Source organism: Callorhinchus milii, unplaced genomic scaffold (assembly GCF_018977255.1).
Source record: "Callorhinchus milii isolate IMCB2004 unplaced genomic scaffold, IMCB_Cmil_1.0 Scaffold6, whole genome shotgun sequence".
Classification (NCBI taxonomy): domain Eukaryota; kingdom Metazoa; phylum Chordata; class Chondrichthyes; order Chimaeriformes; family Callorhinchidae; genus Callorhinchus; species Callorhinchus milii.
The window spans coordinates 9,375,719-9,395,828 of NW_024704747.1; the positions used below are offsets into that span (position 1 = coordinate 9,375,719).

A 20,110-nucleotide genomic window follows, 5' to 3' on the forward strand; every position below is an offset into this window, starting at 1 on the left:
TTGTGACATATTCTGGTGGCATAATCACGACTAATGGCGGGCGGGCCTTCAGCCTCTCTCCCTCACCCTCTGGAACTCCATCCCACAGTCCCTCCGCCTCGCCCCTTCCCTTGTCTCCTTCAAGACAATTCTCAAGACCCTCTTCTTCAACCGTGCCTGGTCACCCTGCTACCCCTACCTTCCCCACCCTCCAGATCCCAACCACCAGCTTGGGTGTGAATCCCTGACTGTCCAGCAACTTGGGACGTTCTACTGATGTGAAAGGTGCTAAAGAAATGTAATTTGTTGTTTGTTGTTGTTACGCATCAATACGTTTTATTTAAAACATAAAAAATATCAGATTTTCAATTCATTTTGTAAATATGCAGATCTGGAGCTTTGAAAATGCCTCAAGTACTTTCAATTAAATCAGATTGCTTTTGCCTAATTCCTCCCTCATTATACACACTAATTGACATGATTATAAACCTCGCCCTAAACGAAGTTACCTTAACTGCAGGGTACCATGTACTTAGACAATATTTCAGGAAAGACAATAAAGTTCTAGTTACTTTTTGTATGAAAAGATAAAGAATTTCACTTGACATCAAAGTCATCATATTCCTGGATTAAATGGAGGAAAGTGCCTTTAGATTGAGAAAACTATTGTTTCAATATGAAGTGACCTAGTAAATTCTTTTAGTTACTCAGAAGAGACAACTTAAGGCTCTTATCGCTGTATGGTCTTGACACATTAATGGAGGGTAAATCATAACCTGTAAGAGTAAAGTTTACCTTAAAGCTAGAATTTTAAAGGTTGCGTTAACACTTTCCATGAGGGTTCTAGAATTGATTATATGTTGCTGAGAAAAAGAGCCTATTTCTTTTATATTTTTTGCTGATGTTAGTAATCACTGTAGTACAATGAATATTCATTCTGTTTTGTGGCAGGGCACAATATAACATTGCTGGGTGAATATGCAAATAGAATTGGATTATACTTTTCTACTGCTTCTGCCTTTTTTCACCAGAATGTAATGGATGTGGGGGGATAAAGGGAGGAACAAATGTTCATGTAATCTGCCAATAATGCAATATTTTCTTCAATTTCCATTTTACACAATATAATCTCGCAAGGTAAAATTCAAATCTGAATTGTATGCCAAACACCTTCGCCACTTAATAGCTAAACATATACTTATAAACATGTCATTCTGAGTCAGGTATATTTTATAGTATATTAATATTACAAAATACAATTTCTAAGATGCTGCCATTAAATTATCACTGAAGATGATATATTTTTGCCCACAAATATACGGTCAATTCACTTTACAGTCTATTCTGTGAAGTGCTTTGAGACATTGATAAGACGTGAAAAGCGCTATATTAAATGCAAGGATTATTATTATTATTATAAGATATATTCGATACAGAGTAAGAACAAAACAATATTTGACACCAGAAATTAGGGACTACAATTATGTGGAGAGACTAGAGACTGGGATTCATAGAATCATAGAATGTTACGGCACAGAAGGAGGCCATTCGGCCCATCGAGTCTGTGCCGGCTCTTTGACAGAGCAACTGACTTTTATTAACCCCATTCACCAGCTTTCTCCCTATAATCCTGCAAACCTGTCTTCTCCAGATACCTATCCAGTTCTCTCTTAAAAGCTGTTATCGAATCGGACTTCACTGCCCTTTCAGGCAGATCATTCCAAATTCTAAAAACCCGCTGAGTGAAAAAAATTCTTCTAACCTCCCCTCTGCTTCTTTTGATAGTCACAGACGGGTCACAGACACACCTACCAGCGGAAACAGCTTTTCCTTATCTAGCCTGTCGAAACCTTTCATGATCCTGAAGACCTCTATCAGGTCCCCGCGTAACCTTCTCTGCTCTAATGGGAAAAGTCCTAACCTCCCTACTCTTATACTCTATGCCCCTGCTAATAAAGCTCAGTACACCAAATGCCCTTTTTACTGCCCTATCTACCTGCTCTGCCACCTTCAATGAATTGCTTACTTGAACGCCCAGATCTCTCTGTACGTTCACCCCCCTTAAGATTGAGCTACCAAGTCTATATTGCCTCCTATCATTTTTCCTATCTAAGTGTATCACCTCACACTTATCTACATTGAAATCCATCTGCCACATGTCAGCCCATTCCACCATTCTGTGTATATCTGCCTGCAGTCCGTCACAATCTTTTTCATTATTTACTACCCTACCTAACTTGGTATTATCTGCAAACTTGTAAATAGTGCTCTCTATGCTCAAGTCCAGATCATTAATATATATTAGAAAGAGCAGTGGTCCCAATACCGATCCCTGGGGGACACCGCTGAACACCTCCTTCCATTGCGAGAAACACCCATTAACCACCACCCTCTGCATTCTGTCACTCAGCCAGTTCCTAATCCAAACGGCTACTGTCCCCTTAATATCGTGGGCCTCCAGTTTTTTATTAACCTCTTCTGCGGTACTGTGTCAAAAGCCTTCTTAAAATCCATGTAAATAATGTCCACCGCATTTCCCTCATCAAACCTCGCAGTCACCTCTTCAAAAAATTCTATTAGATTTGTTAGGCAAGATTTGCCTTTAACAAATCCATGTTGGCTGTCTCTAATTACCTCGTGTTCCTCTAAGTAGAGATTTATTTTGTCCCGGATTACGGTCTCCAGTAGCTTTCCTATTACCGAAGTTAGGCTGACTGGCCTGTAATTTCCGGGCTTGTCTTTCTGCCCCTTTTTGTAGAGGGGGGTAACATTAGCTACTCTCCAGTCTCTTGGCATCACTCCTGTGTCCAATGACGATTGAAATATAATGGCCAAAGCCTCCACTATTTGAACCCGTATTTCCCACAGCAACCTTGGGTGAAACCCATCTGGTCCTGGTGATTTATCAATTTTGAGCCCAGTCAATCTTTTCAGAACTTCCTCTCTGTCTATACTACTCTGATCTATGTCCTCTACCCTCTCATCCAATACTGTGGCATTTGGGGCATCCGTTTCCGTGCCTCCACAACAAGATTGCCGTCATTGTCTTTGATTGGCCCCATCCTACTTTTAACTAACCTTTTTTCTTTTATGTGCTTATAAAATATTTTAGGATTCCCCTTTATGTTACCCGCTAACCTCTTCTCATGCGATCTTTTAGCCGGTCTTCTCGCTCTTTTAAGATCACTCCTGCATTCTCTATAATGCGCTTTGCTATCCTCAGTGTCTTGCATCCGCCAATTGTCGTACGCCATCTTCTTCTTTTTCATCATCGACAGAATATCCCTGGTCATCCAGGCTGGCTTGGTTCTCGCACATTTCCCTTTTGTGGGAATATATCTATTTGACCCTGAGCTATCGTATCTTTGAAGATTTCCCATTGCTCATGAGTCGTTTTACCTGCCATTCTTACTTGCCAGTCCACCAACTCTAGGTCCCTCTTTAGCCCATCAGAATTAGCTCTTTTCCAGTCAAGCATTTTCACCCTTGACTGTACTTTGTCCTTGTTCATGAGTAATCTAAATCTAATAATATTATGGTCACTGTTACCTAGATGCTCCTCTACCGAAACTTGTTCAACCTGACCTATTTCATTCCCTAGGACAAGATCCAGCAATGCTTCCTTCCTTGTAGGACTGGAGACATACTGCTCAAGAAAATTTTCCTGTACACAATTGATGAATCTTTCCCCTGCCTTGCCCTTAACGCTGCTATTTTGCCAATCTGTATTGGGATAATTGAAATCCTCCATTATGACAACTCTGTTTGCTTTACATCTGTCCGTGATCTAAGGATTATTCTCCTTAGGTTGAGGGGAGATTTAATAGAGTTATTCAAAATTATGAGAGGTTTTTATAGAATGGATAGGGAGAAACTGTTTCTTCTGGCAGGTGGGTCGATAACCAGAGGATACTGATTTAAGATAATTAGCAAAAGAACCAGAGTGGAGACCAGGAGAATTATTTTTACCCAGAGAGTTGTTAGGGTCTGGAATCCACTGCCTGAAGGGCTGGTGGAAGCAGATTTGATAATAAGGGAATTGGATAGGTACTTAAAAAGGAAAAAAATTGCAGGTCTATGGGGTAAGAGTGGGACTAGTTGGTAACTCTTTCAAAGATCTGGTGCAGGCATGATGGGTAGAATGGCCTCCTTCTGTGCTGTAAAATGCTGTGATTCTATGCTAAAATAACCACTAGATTCACTGCAGTATTTCTACTTTCTGTATGTTATAAAACCCAGTTACAGTGATATAATTGTTCAGTGGTCAGTGGGACCACTTTGATTTTACTGAAATTCTTAAATAACTGCAAGTGTCCAATGGGATTCAAGCAGATCCAACTGATGTTGAACAGAATTATAAAAGTATATATGTTAGGTAGGAACTGATCACAATTCTCCTTCAATATTAATCAGAATTGTATAACATCTCTAGAGCATTCTATTCAATATCACAAGAATGTTAAAGCTAAGCTGCCATACAACTCTTGTACAAAAGAAACTGTATGACTGGAATGTGCTGTTTGATGGATCTATTTCAAATACCACTGTGCGGCTCATATGTTTATCTCACCAAAAAAAAATCTAATATAACCTCATTACTTTGGTCAGTTCTTTGATTAAAGATCATTTGCATTCCTGATCAGTGGAGGGCAAATCCTTCACTTTCTGAATAAGATGAAGAACCACCGTGCTGATGGAAATGCAAATGAGTGCATATTAATTTTAATTTTATACCAGTTATCAAAGAAAGATAATTGTCCATGATTGTTCATAAATATGACTTCCAGGCCATAGTTGGATTTTGAAATCAAACATTAACCCATTCTTTGTTTTTAATTGTTGATATCTATGAATCTTTCATCGTGTCAGTACTGCAGATATAATAGGAGTAATATCTCTTTGTCACGGTTTAGGTTCTATGGTAGCAGAGTGTATTTTGTTTATATTGTACTGCTCAAAATGATTCAAACAATTGCATACATTTTGTGTTCTAGACCTTTGTGAAACTTAACATGATCAGCTCTAAAACACAACTTCAATATTAATATTAACATCCCATTACCTGCATGCTTTGCAAATCATAAATCCTCATCCAGCTGAGATACAGGGTGAGCAACCACAGATATCTACATGATATTTTCCCAGTTCATTAGAATGCACAGAATTGCTTGCACAGTTTGCCAGTCTGCATCTAATGTTGCCAGTATTCACAAACCAGATTTGTGACTTGTGGTTTGTGAATATTGCATTTGTTTGTTTTAAGATTAAGAAAGATGTATTTCACACAGAAAATGTTCACTTGTAATTTCTAGGTTGTTTCGATGAAATTGATGTTCAACTATGACTGAACATTATAAATTGTTAATGACTGAATTTGAAAACATTCAGTTCAGTCAGGTCTTTGAATTCACAGTCTAGGCTGACACTCCATTGAAATGCTGAGACAGCATTATCAGAGGTGTTGTCTTCTTATGAGAAATAAAACCAAAATTTTGTCTGGCTGTGCAGGTGGATTTAAATATTCCCATAGCACTATTCAAAAAGAGAATGGAGTTTCTTCTGGTGTTCTGGCCAACTATTCCCCAGAAAACTGATCACTCACTATATTGATTCTGTGGGCTATTGTTTGCACAAACTGTTTGCCTACAAATACAGTCACAACACTACACTGTAAAATCCTGTGAAGTGTTTTGAGATGTCTCAACAAGGTGATAAGGAGCTATTTTAATGTAAGGATTATTATTGTAATTTATATTTAATACATCAGTGATGTAATATTGGGTAGTATTTCTTTGGGAAGACATAAATCCTTGTATAGACTATTCATTATTTACTAGACTTGTGCTAGTTTTTCATGAATATTTTATTCCAGAAGCATTTACTATACTGGAACAAAGGGATACGGCTGTTTTTTAAATTCCATTGGCACTAACATGAACTTTGACATGAACTGTGTATGACTTGCACAGCATGTCCTCCTGATGTGAAAGGTGCTATACAAATATAATTTGCTGTACATAAAATATACTGCTAAACCCACAGAAGCAGGCTAAAGAAAACACAAAATGCAAATAAGAGCAAGAAAAAAGCACTGATTTCAAAGCAAAACCAAACAACTTATTTTATGTTCTTAAGCCATACCTAAATTATAGAAGTCTAAAGTGAAGAAGCTATGGGAACAACCTATAAATACTGAGCACGAAGTGTAGTTTGGTTTGTCATTTAAGATTATCCCAGATGACTTCACTGCTTAGTTCAAAAGATATGTCAGACACAAAACTGAAGTGCAAAGAGCTTTCAGCAATAGAAAATATATCCTTCTTGTATACATTTTATCAGAATGCATGTTAAATTATACAATAATGCCACTTTCTTTTACCGTACAGTCCCTTAAATTCAATTTATTGTAGAAATAGGAGACAAATGAATGCATGAAAACTCTTACTCACCACTAACTGAATTGTGAAATAAACATAAAACTCTCCATTTTGGTGGAGATACTAGACACAATTTCTGGCCGCCTCACTCAAGTATTCATTGTAATAATAGCCAACTTAAAGTCAGCTATATGTTCACTGCTACCCAGACAGCCCCAAGTTCTCCTCCCCCTACAAGTATTGATGAAAAAAAATCCTACGATATAGAGAATAGTGACACGAGCATGTGATAGCAAAATTACTTCACTAACAGAGCAGAAATAATGAGAGCTCAGTCTGCCATGTTAGCAAGACTCAAGCTTTTTAGCTGCTGCGTGCTCCCTCTTGCTGCTGAAACAACCCTCCATTATAAATGCCCCTGCAATCACAGCAACACTCCTTATCTCTCTCCATCTCTCTCTCTCACTCCTTATTTCTCTGTCTCTCTCTCTGTCTCTCTCTTTCTCTCAGTATATCTGCCTCTGTCTCCCTCTCTCAATCTCTGACTCACTCTGTCTGTTCCACTTTCTGTTGCTCTCTCTCCCCATTGCTCTCACTATCTCTCTCTGTCGCTCTCACTCTTTACATGTCCTTTTACCTTTAAATTCCCTCCTCTTTACCCCCCTTCCCCCTCCCTCCCGATGACAGTTGCTCACCCACAGGGATGTTGGTGCCGGGCAGGTGCAGCCCCTTCTCCTGAGCCAGTAACTGCATCTCTGTAAACACAGCCAGAGCTCCATCAGAGTCACCTGAGAGACAACAACACATGACATTTACACGGTCTCTCACGTCAGGAGGACGTCTCAAGGTGCTGGACTGTCAGGGGTTTGGACCCGAGCTGGGGGTTGGGATCAGTAGGGGGTGGAGGGTAGGGCGGGTCGGTGGGGCTGGGCTGACCCTGGTGTGTGGGGGAGACCCCAATGTGAAGGTGCTGACTCTGGCGTGTGGGGGTGGGTGTGGAGACCCCTGGGGTGGGGGTGGGGCTATACTCACGGGTCAGTAACTTGCAGGAGGCCACCTTGTCCAGGGACAGGACACACTCGATGGGGACCTGAGTCTGCAGCTCGGCCGCTCGCTGGTATGACACGAAGGCCTCCCCCGGTTTGTTCATAGCCTGGAACAGGAGGTCAGGGGTCAGAGGGCATCAACCACAACAACACCTTTACCCCAGCGCCGCTCACGCAGGGCAGCGTCCCAGAGCCGGACACCGAGCCGGGGGGGAGGGGGACGTGACCAATAGGCTCGGCCGAACAGGAAGATCTTGAGGCGCGACCTGTAGATGGGGAAGGAGGGGGTGAGATGGAGGGAGGGATAGAGGGGGAGAGTTCCAGAGTTTTGGGGCACAATGGCTGAAAGAGCAGCCACTGATGGTGGAATGGTGGACACGAGGGGCAAGCAGGAGGCAGCGCGGCGGGGGGGGAACACCTTACCTTCAGGGCGTTGCCAAGCTCCAGGTACAGGCTGGCGGCCATCACCGGCTGGTTCAGCTCAATGTAAACCTGACAACAGCAGACACCAGGGTCAGGCCCTGCACCCCCCACCCCCACCCAACATAGCACCCCCAACACATCCCAGCCTAGCCCCCCCAACACAGCACCCGTAAACTAACCTGGGGGGAGGGAGTTTCAGGGCGGGGTGGGGGGTGATGTTGGTGATGACCTTGCTGGCGCTGAGGGGAGTGGGGGGGGGGGGGTTTGGGGGGGCGGTAGGGCAGCGGGGTGGGGTTGGGGTGAGGGGGGTTTTGGGGGGCGGGGGGTGGGTTAGTGCGTCGGGGGGGCTTAGGGTGGGGGGGGGGTTCGGTGGGGGGTGCTGACCTTGCTGGCGCTGAGGGGGGGGGAGGGTTTTGGGGCGGGCGGGGAGGGTGGGGTTAGGGCGAGGAGGGTTTTGGGGGGGGTTAGGGCGGGGGGTGGGGGGGGGTGTGCTGACCTTGCTGGCGAAGGTGTAACAATTGGCTGCCGCCTGCAGATGCTCCTCGAAGCCGGGACACTGTAGCCGCTGTGTCTCCCTCTCGGTCTCCAGGAACAGCCGCGCGGCTTCCGTCAGCGCCAGAGCCTCCCCAGGGGCGTTAAACAGGGTCTGCTCACAGCTGGGGGGGTAGGGGAGGGGTGGGGGGGAGAGAGGGGAGAGAGGGGAGGGTGGGGAGGGGAGAGAGGGGGGAGAGGGGAGGGGGAGAGAGGGGGGAGAGAGGGGGAGTGAAGGAGAAAAGAGAGGGAGTGAGAGCTGTTAGTTTGGTTCCTATCTCAGTCGGAGACACAGCAGAGATTACCAACACGTTTCACATCGGGAGGTGTCAGGGATTGGGTTGGCTCAGGGGGGGGAGGTGGGGTGGGGAGGGAAATTAGGGACAAAATGCGGTCACTGAGGAAGGTCTTGAGTCGGACCTTGAACAAGTTGGAGGGAGGGGGCGAGGGGGAGGAGGCGAGGTGGTGGGGACGAGGCGGTGGGGGCGAGGGGAGGGGCGAGGGGGAGGGGGCGAGGCGGTGGGGGCGAGGTGGTGGAGGGCGAGGTGGTGGGGGTGAGGGGGGAGGGGGCGAGGGGGTGGGGGCGAGGGGGGGCGAGGCGGTGGGGGCGAGGGGGAGGGGGCGAGGTGGTGGGGGCGAGGGGGAGGGGGCGAGGGGGTGGGGGCGAGGGGGAGGGGGCGAGGTGGGGGGGCGAGGGGGGGGGGCGAGGGGGTGGGGGCGAGGGGGGGGGGGGGGAGGGGCGAGGGGGTGGGGGGAGGGGGGGGCGAGGGGGGGGGGGGGGGGGCGAGGGGGGGGGCGAGGGGGAGGGGGCGAGGGGGTGGGGGCGAGGGGGGGGGGGGGGGGGAGGGGCGAGGGGGAGGGGGCGAGGGGGAGGGGCGAGGGGAGGGGCGAGTGGTGGGGGCGAGGGGGAGGGGCGAGGGGTGGGGGCGAGGCGGTGGGGGCGAGGGGGAGGGACTATGGAATGGAGTCACAGAGAGGCTGGGACACCCGCACACAGATGGTGGGGTGGACAGGCCAGTGTGGAGAGGGGGGCCGGGCCGGTAATAATAATAATAATAATAATAATAATCCTGGCATATGCTACAGCCCCTTAACACGTCTCAAAGCACTTCACAGGACTCACCGTAAAGTGTAGTGACTGTGTATTTTGTGGGTGAAACGTGACAGCCAATCGCACCCAGCGACGGATTAGTACCCCCGGAAAGTGATCTCCCAATCGTTCCGGCTGCAACAAAGGCGTGTGGAGTAAGGAAGTAGGTTGGAGGACATAAGACGGGGCGGGGGGGGTGGGGGAAGATTGTGCAGTGTGTGTGTGTGTGTGCATTGGGGGGGAGGGTGTGTGTGAGAGTGTGTGTGTGACGGTGTGTGGGCGTGAGGGGGTGTGGGTGAGGGGGTGTGCGAGGGGGTGAAGGTGTGTGGGTGAGGGTGTGTGTGAGAGTGTGTGTGAGGGGATGTGTGAGGGGGTGTGGGTGAGGGGGTGTGTGTGGGGGTGTGTGTGAGAGTGTGTGTGTGGGGTGTGTGGGTGTGAGGGTGTGTGTGAGGGGATGTGGGTGAGGGGGTGTGGGTGAGGGTGTGTATGGGTGAGGGTTTGTGTGTAAGTGTGTGGGGGCGCGTGTGAGGGGCATGTGAGGGGGTGTGTGTTAGAGGGTGTGTGAGGGTGTGTGTGTTGGAGGGTGTGTGCGAGGGGGTGTGTGTTAGAGGGTGTGTGTGGACGGTGTGTGAGGGGGTGTGGGTGAGGGTGTGTGTGTGAGGGTGTGTGAGGGGGGGTGTGAGGGGATGTGGGTGAGGGTGTGTGTTAGAGGGTGTGTGTAGAAGGTGTGTGAGGGGGTGTGTGAGAGGGTGTGTGAGGGGGGTGTGAAGGGGTGTGTGTGAGGGTGTGTGAGGGGGTGTGGGTGAGGGTGTGTGTTAGAGGGTGTGTGTAGAAGGTGTGTGCGAGAGGGTGTGTGAGGGGGTGTGTGAGAGGGTGTGTAAGGGGGGGTGTGAGGGGGTGTGTGAAGGGGTGTGGGTGAGGGTGTGTGAGGGTGTGTGCGAGGGGGTGTGGGTGAGGGTGTGTGTGAGGGTGTGTGTGTGAGGGTGTGTGAGGGGGGATGTGGGTGAGGGTGTGTGTGAGGGTGTGTGTGTGAGGGTGTGTGAGGGGGGTGAGGGTGTGTGTGTGAGGGTGTGTGAGGGGATGTGGGTGAGGGTGTGTGTTAGAGGGTGTGTGTAGAGGGTGTGTGCGTGAGGGTGTGTGTGAGGGTGTGTGTGTGAGGGGGTGTGAGGGGGTGTGGGTGAGGGTGTGTGTGAGGGTGTGTGTCAGGGTATGTGCGAGGGGGTGTGGGTGAGGGCGTGTGTGAGGGTGTGTGTGTGAAGGTGTGTGAGGAGGTGTGTGAGGGGGTGTGGGTGAGGGGGTGTGTGAGGGTGTGTGTGTGAGGGTGTGTGTGTGAAAGTGTGCGAGGGGGTGTGTGTGAGGGTGTGGGTGAGGGTGTGTGTGAGGGTGTGTGAGGGGTGTGGGTGAGGGGGTGTGTGAGGGTGTGTGTGTGAGGGTGTGTGAGGGAGGGTGTGAGGGGGTGTGTGAGGGCGTGTGGGTGAGGGGGTGTGAGGGGGTGTGTGAGGGGGGGTGTGAGGGTGTGTGTGAGGGGGTGTGGGTGAGGGGGTGTGTGAGGGGGTGTGTGTGAAGGTGTGTGAGGGGGTGTGTGAGGGGGTGTGTGTGAGGGTGTGGGTGAGGGTGTGGGTGAGGGTGTGTGTGAGGGGGTGTGTGAGGGGGTGTGGGTGAGGGGGTGTGTGAGGGGGTGTGTGTGAAGGTGTGTGAGGGGGTGTGTGAGGGGGTGTAGCCTTACTGAGCCATAGCCAGGTTGCAGAAGCCGGCGTACTGTAAACATTCCTGCTGTTTGAGCTCTTTCGCCAACTGACCTGAGAGACAACAGGAGGAGATCATGGTCACCATCAAACATAAACCCTCAAACATGACTCCAGCTGTTCTTACCAACACGAGGAAGGCATGGAGTGGTGGTACACATTTCCCTTTCAAAACAAGATCTGCTCCATCAATACAGAATCAAAGATTGTTCACCATTGTTCACAATCATCAAGTCGATTTATAAATGGTTGTGATTTTGCATGTGATGTCTTGAGATTTCTCAGACAGAACTGTGGATGCAATACAATTTACATTTATGTAGCATCTTTCATGTCAGGAGGACATTTAATAATGTTGGATGCACACCCAAACTGGGGGAATGGGGAGGGAAAGATGACTGAAAGCGTGGTCAAAGAGGTACGTTTTGAGACTTGCCTTGAAAGAGAAGAGGAAGGGAGTCGGAGGGATTCCAGTATAGAATTCCATAATGTGGGGGCAAAATGACTGAAAGCTCACCCGTTGATGGTGGATTCATGAGAATGCTGTCTGTGGAGTTATCTTGATAATGATAGAGAAAGGTACTCCAACACACAACTTTGATACGTGGCCTGGGTTTCTAATGACTTTAAGAAGATTCCAGCTGAGTGAATGAATATTGGAACATAGACTGGTGAGTGCAATGTGTTCAGTGACACTGTTGTTAGTTTAAATAACCTGCTTTGTCAGCATTCATATTGTTACCTACTGAGCCTTTAGTTAGAGTAGCCAAAACTGCAAGCAGTGTTCAAAGTGGGTTCACCAGTGATCTCTAAAGTTCAAAGAACTTATTTTGATTTATTGTCAAATGCTACCAATATAAACCTAGTTTGATTAGTTTTATTGTCAACACATTGAAATAGATTCTAATGCTTCAGTGACTATTCTATAATTGTATCCAAATCCTTTCTCTTGTGCTATTCAACTTTTTTCTCTTGTGCTATTCAACTTTTTTTCTTGTAGGACAATATGTATTGTGTCACAATTTGCCTGAATTGAAATTAACTTTCCACTTGTAATTCCATAGGCTTAATTAGTTTGGTTCAGATGATCTTGATAGTATTTATTTTTCTTATATTAGTTACTTGTCCATATAGCAAGCTATCAACAATACATTTTAAAATACTTTCTAAAAGATTTATAAATAATGTGAACAGAAAGCCACACCCAATAATTCTACTGCTGACTACTCCACAGAGTGTGCTCTTTCCATCTATCATCACTTTCTGCTTTTTATTGGCAGTTGTGTTATTGTGTGAAATATTGGGTTGAAATTAGTGGCTTTGAGTTGAGCCTGGTTGAGCACTAGATTTGTTTTTGGCCGAGGAAAGTGTGGGTTTTGGCCTTCCTCAGCAGACCAATGTTGGGGAGCAATGTTGGAGAGCACTGTTAAATAAATAAAATGATTTAAAGTGCAACACGGAGCCTAAAAGCAATTGCCTCGAATCCAACAAAATGGTGGCACGAGGACATGCCATTTGCTAGTAGTTATTAAACTTTCCTTAAATAAAAAAGGAACACTATTACTACTGCAAATTGTGACTCATTCTGTTGTCATAGTTACTGTATACGATTCCACAAGTCCTGAATTAAATGTCCACAATCATCATTTCAATTGTGCCACAAAAGGTTAAATTCACAAAAGGTTAAACTTACAATAGGTTATGGTCCTCCCGCAAAGAAAATAAAGTATGTTTAACTAACAAATCAAACATACTGAAGATTGTTCATTTGAAGTAATGAATCTAAAACACGACTCAAAATATACAGCAGATGAGTAAAATACTTATGGATTATTTATGAACTCTTTTCAGTACTAATTAATCAAACAGTCCAACTAGTGGTATTTTTTTCAAGATATTTCTGTTTGAGGCTGACATAAATTTCACATGTTTTTGTTAACAGCACCAGCTTAGTGATGATTTTGCTCAGTTTCATGATTGAGAAGACCAGTTACGAAAAGATCAATATCACTCCCATTTGGAAGTGCAAAGGAGGGTATCTTTAAAATATTGTAAGAGTTTGATGGGTGATCTATGGGGACAGATCAGCAAAACAGCAGTACTGCACTGTTTGCCCATCTGATAATTAAAATAATTGTGTCCTGAATATTAAATTTATATTACAAAGACACATGGGTAAACAGGGTTTAAAAGGGTTTAAAAGAGGGGTTTTATGTGCTAACCATTCAGTAGTGCAATGCTGTAGAGATTTTATTTGATGTACTAATATGGTTATTTTGAAAGTGAAAATAAAGTGCAGTGTCGCAGCAGGCCAGTTATTAAAACAGACCCCCAGAGCTCCATAGTTCGCTAGTTTACTTTAATTGGCACATTATTCAGTGTGTGAAATTACAGATTAATTTCAAGACCTGCAAGCTATCGAAGTGCCTGATTTTCCATATTACTTTATAATACAATTCTATTAGAAGTTGCAATTAGTTTGGATACTGTTAATACAGCACTTTGCATTCAGAGGTCGACACATTATGTGAATCATTCACATAGCACACTGGTTTATCCTGTTTACACTGACATTGAAACAAGTGCAATGCAGTGCAGTAGTGAATCTTTGCAAAGCTAATTAATTTAGCTGCAATAAATCTAATTATCTTCCATGATGACCTGCTTCTACGCAAAAGCAGATTGAAGAATCTTTTCACATTCTCCATAAAGTCACTGTTTTTTCATATAAAAAATAATAATCTATCATGTCAAAATATCTCAAACTGCTTTACAAGCAATTGCAGTCAAATGTAGTGATTGCATTTACAGGTAAATACGAAACTCATTCAGACTTTACTCCTGACAGGTGTTAATGTCATACTCCTGTGCTTTTAGTTTCATGGTTTGCAGTTTGTCAGCAATGTCTTTAATTAGTCTGATCTGAATCTTAAATGCCATTAAATGCAATTTTCATAGCACTTCACTAAATCACTCAGATGTGTTTGAAGTTACCCCAAGGACCAAAATATAAATTTAACTCGTCCACAAATATGACTAGTAAACAGATTAAAATCCCGGGTAAGAATAAACAGCAGACACTAGTAAATAATATTTTAACCCTTACACAAGAACAATTTGCACTTGAATGGTAACTTTAACAAAGGAGAACATCTCCAAGAGCTTAACAGAGATGCCAGAGAAGAGGAAGAAGAATTTAAGCACAGCCCACTAGATTTGCTGTGTTAACTATCAAGAACTTCTGTTCAATCATCAGGCTAAGTGTCAAAACATGCCCGATTTGAATTGGGACATAATAATGGAAATTGAGCAAATTATGTACAGTAGAGTATATGAATGCACGATTGGCGATGTGAGCTATATGCTACTGCCTGCACTTGTTGCAATATTCAGTGCACAGAACAATGTTTTGCAGTGTTCCTTTCCATAATCTGTGTTAAATAAGAATATGACAACGTTCCATTAAAAGTCAAAGTAATGTGCAGTTTCCTTTTTGCAAAGAGGCAATGCACCTATTCAGGTACAATCAGCTGTGTAGATGCTAAAGGCATTTTCATGTCACAGGAGGAAGAGCATTGGTTTGCAGCAGATGTAGACACGCTTCTTGTTGGACGAATATCTGTAAGGATATGAATTCAAGGTTAATCACTCTGAGATGCTATTGTGCGTAGAGGACGCTACATAAGTTCAAGTTGTTGTTGGTGTTGGAGCTTGGACTCCCAGACAGTTCTTGAATTTAATTGACTTAAAGGGCAAAGAAGCTTTATTAAACCTTTCTGCAGATAGTAAGTATGCATTTTAATGTGGAGTTAAGATTAACATTGCGTTAGTGGCAATTATTACATAAGCTCTTCTTAATGTTGTGACTTGGCAGTGAAGTATAAACTTATTATTTTTTATTCTTTAACACTATAATTTGTTTATCAGAGTACATGAAAAAACAAAATTGAATTTCATTATGAATTTATCTAATTATCTAATTTATCTAATCTAACTGAAACAAGGCTTGGCTTTAGTTCATGATAAGCCTTGTTTAGCAGGATGGTTTTAACAACATCACAGTTGACTTAACATCAAATGTATTGGGTTAAATGAGTGAATCTATCAATCAATACTTGATGCCAGTTTAATGTAAGGCCAAGGTGCAGCCTTGTGACACTGGAGGTAAGTTTAGCAAACAAAAAATATCAAAAGCCTGATAACTTAATACATCTTATTGGTGTTCATTATGTCAATAGAGCACTACATGATAGCATTCAAGAATGTAAATGCAAATAGAATTGTTGATCTTCATTTCGCTCTCAAAATACACATTCAGTGCACTTTACAGCATAGTCTGTAAAGTGCTTTGAGATGTCTCAACGTTCTTATTATTATTATCTTCATCTAAAGGTTCAAGGGAAATAAATTAAAATGCAAGGAAATGAATGTTGTTTTATTATTAATTAGGGTGTGTTTGGAATTGTGTTTCCATAGGTTCACCCTATGGAACAGTCCATTCTGGCATAATGTCTCTCCAGGTGAATAAAGAAACAATCTAATGGCTGTATACTTGGGATAAGATTGCCACCTTCTGCAATAATAAAATATGCATAGGTGCAGAGCCACGAGATGGAGCAAAGCCAAGGGATGAGAATGCCAGGTCACTTCTCTGATCATTGCTATCCTCTTCTGTTAATGCCACTTGTTAAACCTCTCACAGTTCACTCCCTCTGCTCATAAATGCACAATCCTATTAGTTTCTAATTGCCCCATGTTCACTTTTCCTTGGACCCTCCTCAGATTTTTTTCTGCCTCCTTCCTGGGACTGTGATCCTCTGGAGGCTCTGCCTAGCTCTGCCACCAATACTCAAACTTCTCCCATGTACAGATACTGCATTTCACAGAAATTCCTGTGAAGCGCTTTGAGACGCACTTCTGATATGAATGACACTATATACAAATGCAAGGATTAATACATACTTTGTTTTCTCTTCTGACCATTATCAAGAGCACTATCTTCACCCTTTAGCGGACAGTGCATTTCTTCAAGTGACTTAACAATTACAAACATTACCAGTGCATTACAACTGGTAAACAATGGCCTGCTATTCTGTGTCAATCCCACTTGTTTTCAGTATAATAAATATTCTGTTAAATAATTGGGATTTAATTTGAATCTGGTCCATATTGAACAAAGGGTTTTAATCTGAATCTGCAGTTTTACGAATACAGACTAATCACCTGGCCCCAGAGTCTGCTGGCTCGAGCTGTGGTGAGCTCTGTCAGGTCTATGAAGCGCTTTGAGACGTCGAGAAGACATGAAAAGCTCTATATCAAATGCAAGGATTATTATTATTGTTATTATTGAGCTAAAAGACAAATGATAATGGGCGGTAGAATTCCATCAGGAGTATTGGTGTGGATTGGAGAGGGACTTATTCTGGTTGTTTGCTTTTTCTGTTTAAAAGCGTGTAGTTGACTTGACAACTTGTTAACAGCAGCTCTATTGTGACATAATCCTCAATTAATAGGAGTCTGCTATGCAGGACGATACAACAAAAACAACTTGCATTTATATTGCACTCTCATGCAGGGAAGGGTCCCGGAGCACTTGACAGTGGCGGAATACGAAGCCGAGCCGGGGGGATGGGAATATGACTGTAGGCACAGTCAAAGAGGAAGGCACAACCTAAAGATGGTGAAGGAGGGGGCAAGGTGGAGGGATACAGGAAGAGTGTTCCAGAGTTTTGTGGCATAGTGGCTGAAAGCATGGCCACCGATGGTGGAATGGAGAGCATGAGGGACAACCTTAGACAATGATGAGCAGTATGACTTTATTAGTGGTAAAACAGTTTGTATGTTTCAACACAAAGAACTGATCATGTAATGATATTCAGCCTAGCATCTTCTGTGAAACTTTTAATAATATCCATATCCTCTGTAATAGGAAAATGAATGACAGTTGTCTATAATGGGCACAAATCTCTCTACAAAAGCTTTACTTTTGATTCGATTTCTAACAGCCGTCAGCACAAATTTGAGAATATGTTAATCAAATTCATTTTGCATTGAAGAATCCAACTGGTTGAAACTTTCTCTATATCTCAACAATATCCTAATCCTTGCATTTGATATAATGCTTTTCACGCCTTCTAGACATCTCAAAGCGCTTCACACTGTAAAGTGAATTGACTGTATATTTGTGGGTAAAACGCGGTAGCCAATTGTGCACAGCAGTGTCCCACAAACAGTTGTGGATTGGAGTGACCAATTTATTATTGTTTTTGTTTCTTGAGGGATTATTATCAGGCGTGTGGAGTAAGGAAACTTGCCCAAGGTTTCACCCTGCCTATGTGCCTGATGTACGTGCAATGTACCCAAGTATTAACATTAAGTCCTGAATGACAGAGGCTCTTCTACTTGGCTCCCATCAACGCCTTTTCACTGCAGTCATTGACAGCATCAATCTACACGGACTCAAATTCCACTTCATGGAGCCAGTGTGGAACCTCAGTATCTTGCATGACACTCAAATGTCCTTTAAACCCCACATCAATTTTCTGAATCATTCAGCTTTCCCTCACCTTTGCAACCATAGCGAAGCATCATCATGTCCAAGCTTCACCACATCAACTCTCTGAACGCCAGCCTTCCCAACACCTCCCTCGACAAGCTGCAGATCATTCAGAACTCTACAGCTGGTCTCCTCTCCTGCATTAGCCTCCGTGAGCCTATCACTCCCATCCTCGCCAACTTCACTACTGGCTCAATTACACAATCGACTGTGTTTGACAGTTGACCACACCATCCGCCTCCACCACCTCTCCTCCCTCATCCATCTTAACGGGACCTGCAATCGTATGGTTCGAGTCCTACTTAACCAACCGCCTCCACTTCATCTCAGCAATGGTTTTTCCTCCTGCTCCCGCCCCCGCCCGGTCACCTGCAGGGTATCCCAGGGCTCCATCCTTGGCCTCCTTTTTTCTCATCTATTTGCTTCCTCTGGGCGATGTCATCTGCAGACACGGGTTAAACTTTCACATGTATACGGATGACACAAAAATCTACTTTGCCTCCTCCAGCATTGACTCCAGGGCTGCCGATGTTCTATCAGCTTGTCTAGCAGACATCAGGGCCTGGATGAGTGCAAACTTCCTGCAGCTGAATGGGGGCAAGACGGAAGCCATACCCTTTTGCTCCAGTCAAAGTTTTCATTCCGGCGGAACTAAATTCCTCAACCTCCCTGGGCTCTCCCTCAGACTCACCAAACCAGTGCACAATCTAGACATCTGGTTCGACCCCCAGTTGTCCTTCCTCCCCCACAGCCGGTCCCTGACCAGGACCACCTTCCTCCATCTCCGCCACATTCCCCGCCTCCGACCGTACCTTACCCCAAATGCAGCCGAAACCCTCGTGCATGTGTTTGTCACCTCCCTTCTGGATTACTCATACACACTCCTCGCTAGTCTCCCCAGCTCTACTATTTAAAAGATGCAGCTCATTCAGAACTCTGTCACCTGCATACTGACCCAGACCAAACTCCGTACCCACATCTCACCAGTTCTGGCCAGGCTCCACTGGCTCCCCATCACTGAATGGGTAGATTTCAAGATTCTCACACTTGTGCTCAAATCCATTAATTCCCTGGCACCTCCCGACCTCTCCAACCTCCTCACTCCCCAATCCACCACGTGGCACCTCCGCTTAACTGGCCTCCTACTCAACTCTCATACCCTCCGCTCCACCATTGGAGGTTGCGCTTCCAGCCACCATGCCCTGAAACTGTGAAACACTCTCCCGCAATCCTTCTGCCTTGCCCTTTCTCTCCCCTTCTTCAAGTCTCGCCTGAAATATCTCCTTTGGACCGTACTTACAGTCACCGTCCCATAGCTCATTGTCAGACTACACTACTGTGAAGTGCTCTGAGATGCTACCCTGCGTGGAGGGCGCTATATAAGTGCAAGTTGTTGTTGTTGGGTGGGAGTTAAGTGGGGTCTCCTTGGAGTTGAACTGGCTCCAAAGTGACATACCTAGCAACGGAATGTTGGAATTAAGCCCTCTGTGGCAGTCTCGATAGACCGGTTCCTAAGTCAGGCAGGTCTGCAGTATTCCAAGCACTACTGATGACAGCACAGCCAGTCTAGCTCATTGGCAGGTCTTGGAAGGGCAGACTGGGGGCTGGGAGTGATCCTACTCAGCTCCTGTTAACCCTGCAAGCAAATTAGGAGCAGGAGTAGACCATTCGGCCCCTCGAGCCTGCCACTTCATTCAATAAGATCATGGCTGATCTTCTAACCTAACTTCATCTGCCCGCCTTATCCCCATATCCCTTAATCCCTCTATCTTTTAGAAATCTATCAGTCTCAGTCTGGATATGTTCAAGGACTGAGCATCTACAGCCTTCTGGGGTAGAGAATTCCATAAATTCACTATCCTCTGAGTGAAGAGGTGTTTCCTCAACTCTGTTCAAAAAGGCTGACCCGTAATCTTAAGACTGTGACCTCTAGTTATAGGTTCTCCTACCAGGAGAAACAATCTCACACTGGCTAGTCTGTCAAGCCCCATAAGAATCTTATGTTTCTATAAGATCACCCCTGATTCTTCTATATTCTAGAGAATATAGGCCTAGTTTCTCAACCTATCCTCATAGGTCAACCCCCTCATCCCAGGAACTAACCTAGTGAATCTATGCTGCACCCCCTCTAAGGCGAGTATGTCCTTTCTTAAATAGGGAGACCAAAACTGCACACAATATCCTAGGTGTGATCTCACCAAGGCCTGCCTTCTAACGTTTTGTGACTGGCACTGCCTACCACCACCTCCGCAATATTGTCAGACTCCACCACTGCCTCACCCCTCAGGCTGATGATACCCTCACCCATGCATTCGTCACCTCAAGGCTTGATTACAGGAACTCCCTCCTCATCAGCCTTCCCA

General features: G+C 44.9%; 1 protein-coding gene across 1 annotated transcript in view; it reads right to left on the reverse strand.

The window, feature by feature from the left end:
* The window catches only part of f8a (coagulation factor VIII associated), an 81,366-nt gene extending 69,991 nt beyond the window's left edge, over window positions 1-11,375 (reverse strand). The window contains exons 1-5 of the mRNA XM_042336211.1: window positions 11,173-11,375; window positions 8,322-8,481; window positions 7,826-7,894; window positions 7,389-7,509; window positions 7,016-7,144 (exon numbers count right to left, since the gene is read on the reverse strand). Of these exons, the coding sequence (XP_042192145.1) occupies window positions 7,016-7,144; window positions 7,389-7,509; window positions 7,826-7,894; window positions 8,322-8,481; window positions 11,173-11,300 (607 nt within the window). The 5' untranslated portion in view covers window positions 11,301-11,375. The remainder of the gene's footprint in view (window positions 1-7,015; window positions 7,145-7,388; window positions 7,510-7,825; window positions 7,895-8,321; window positions 8,482-11,172) is intronic.
* Between the last annotated feature and the right edge of the window lie 8,735 nt (window positions 11,376-20,110).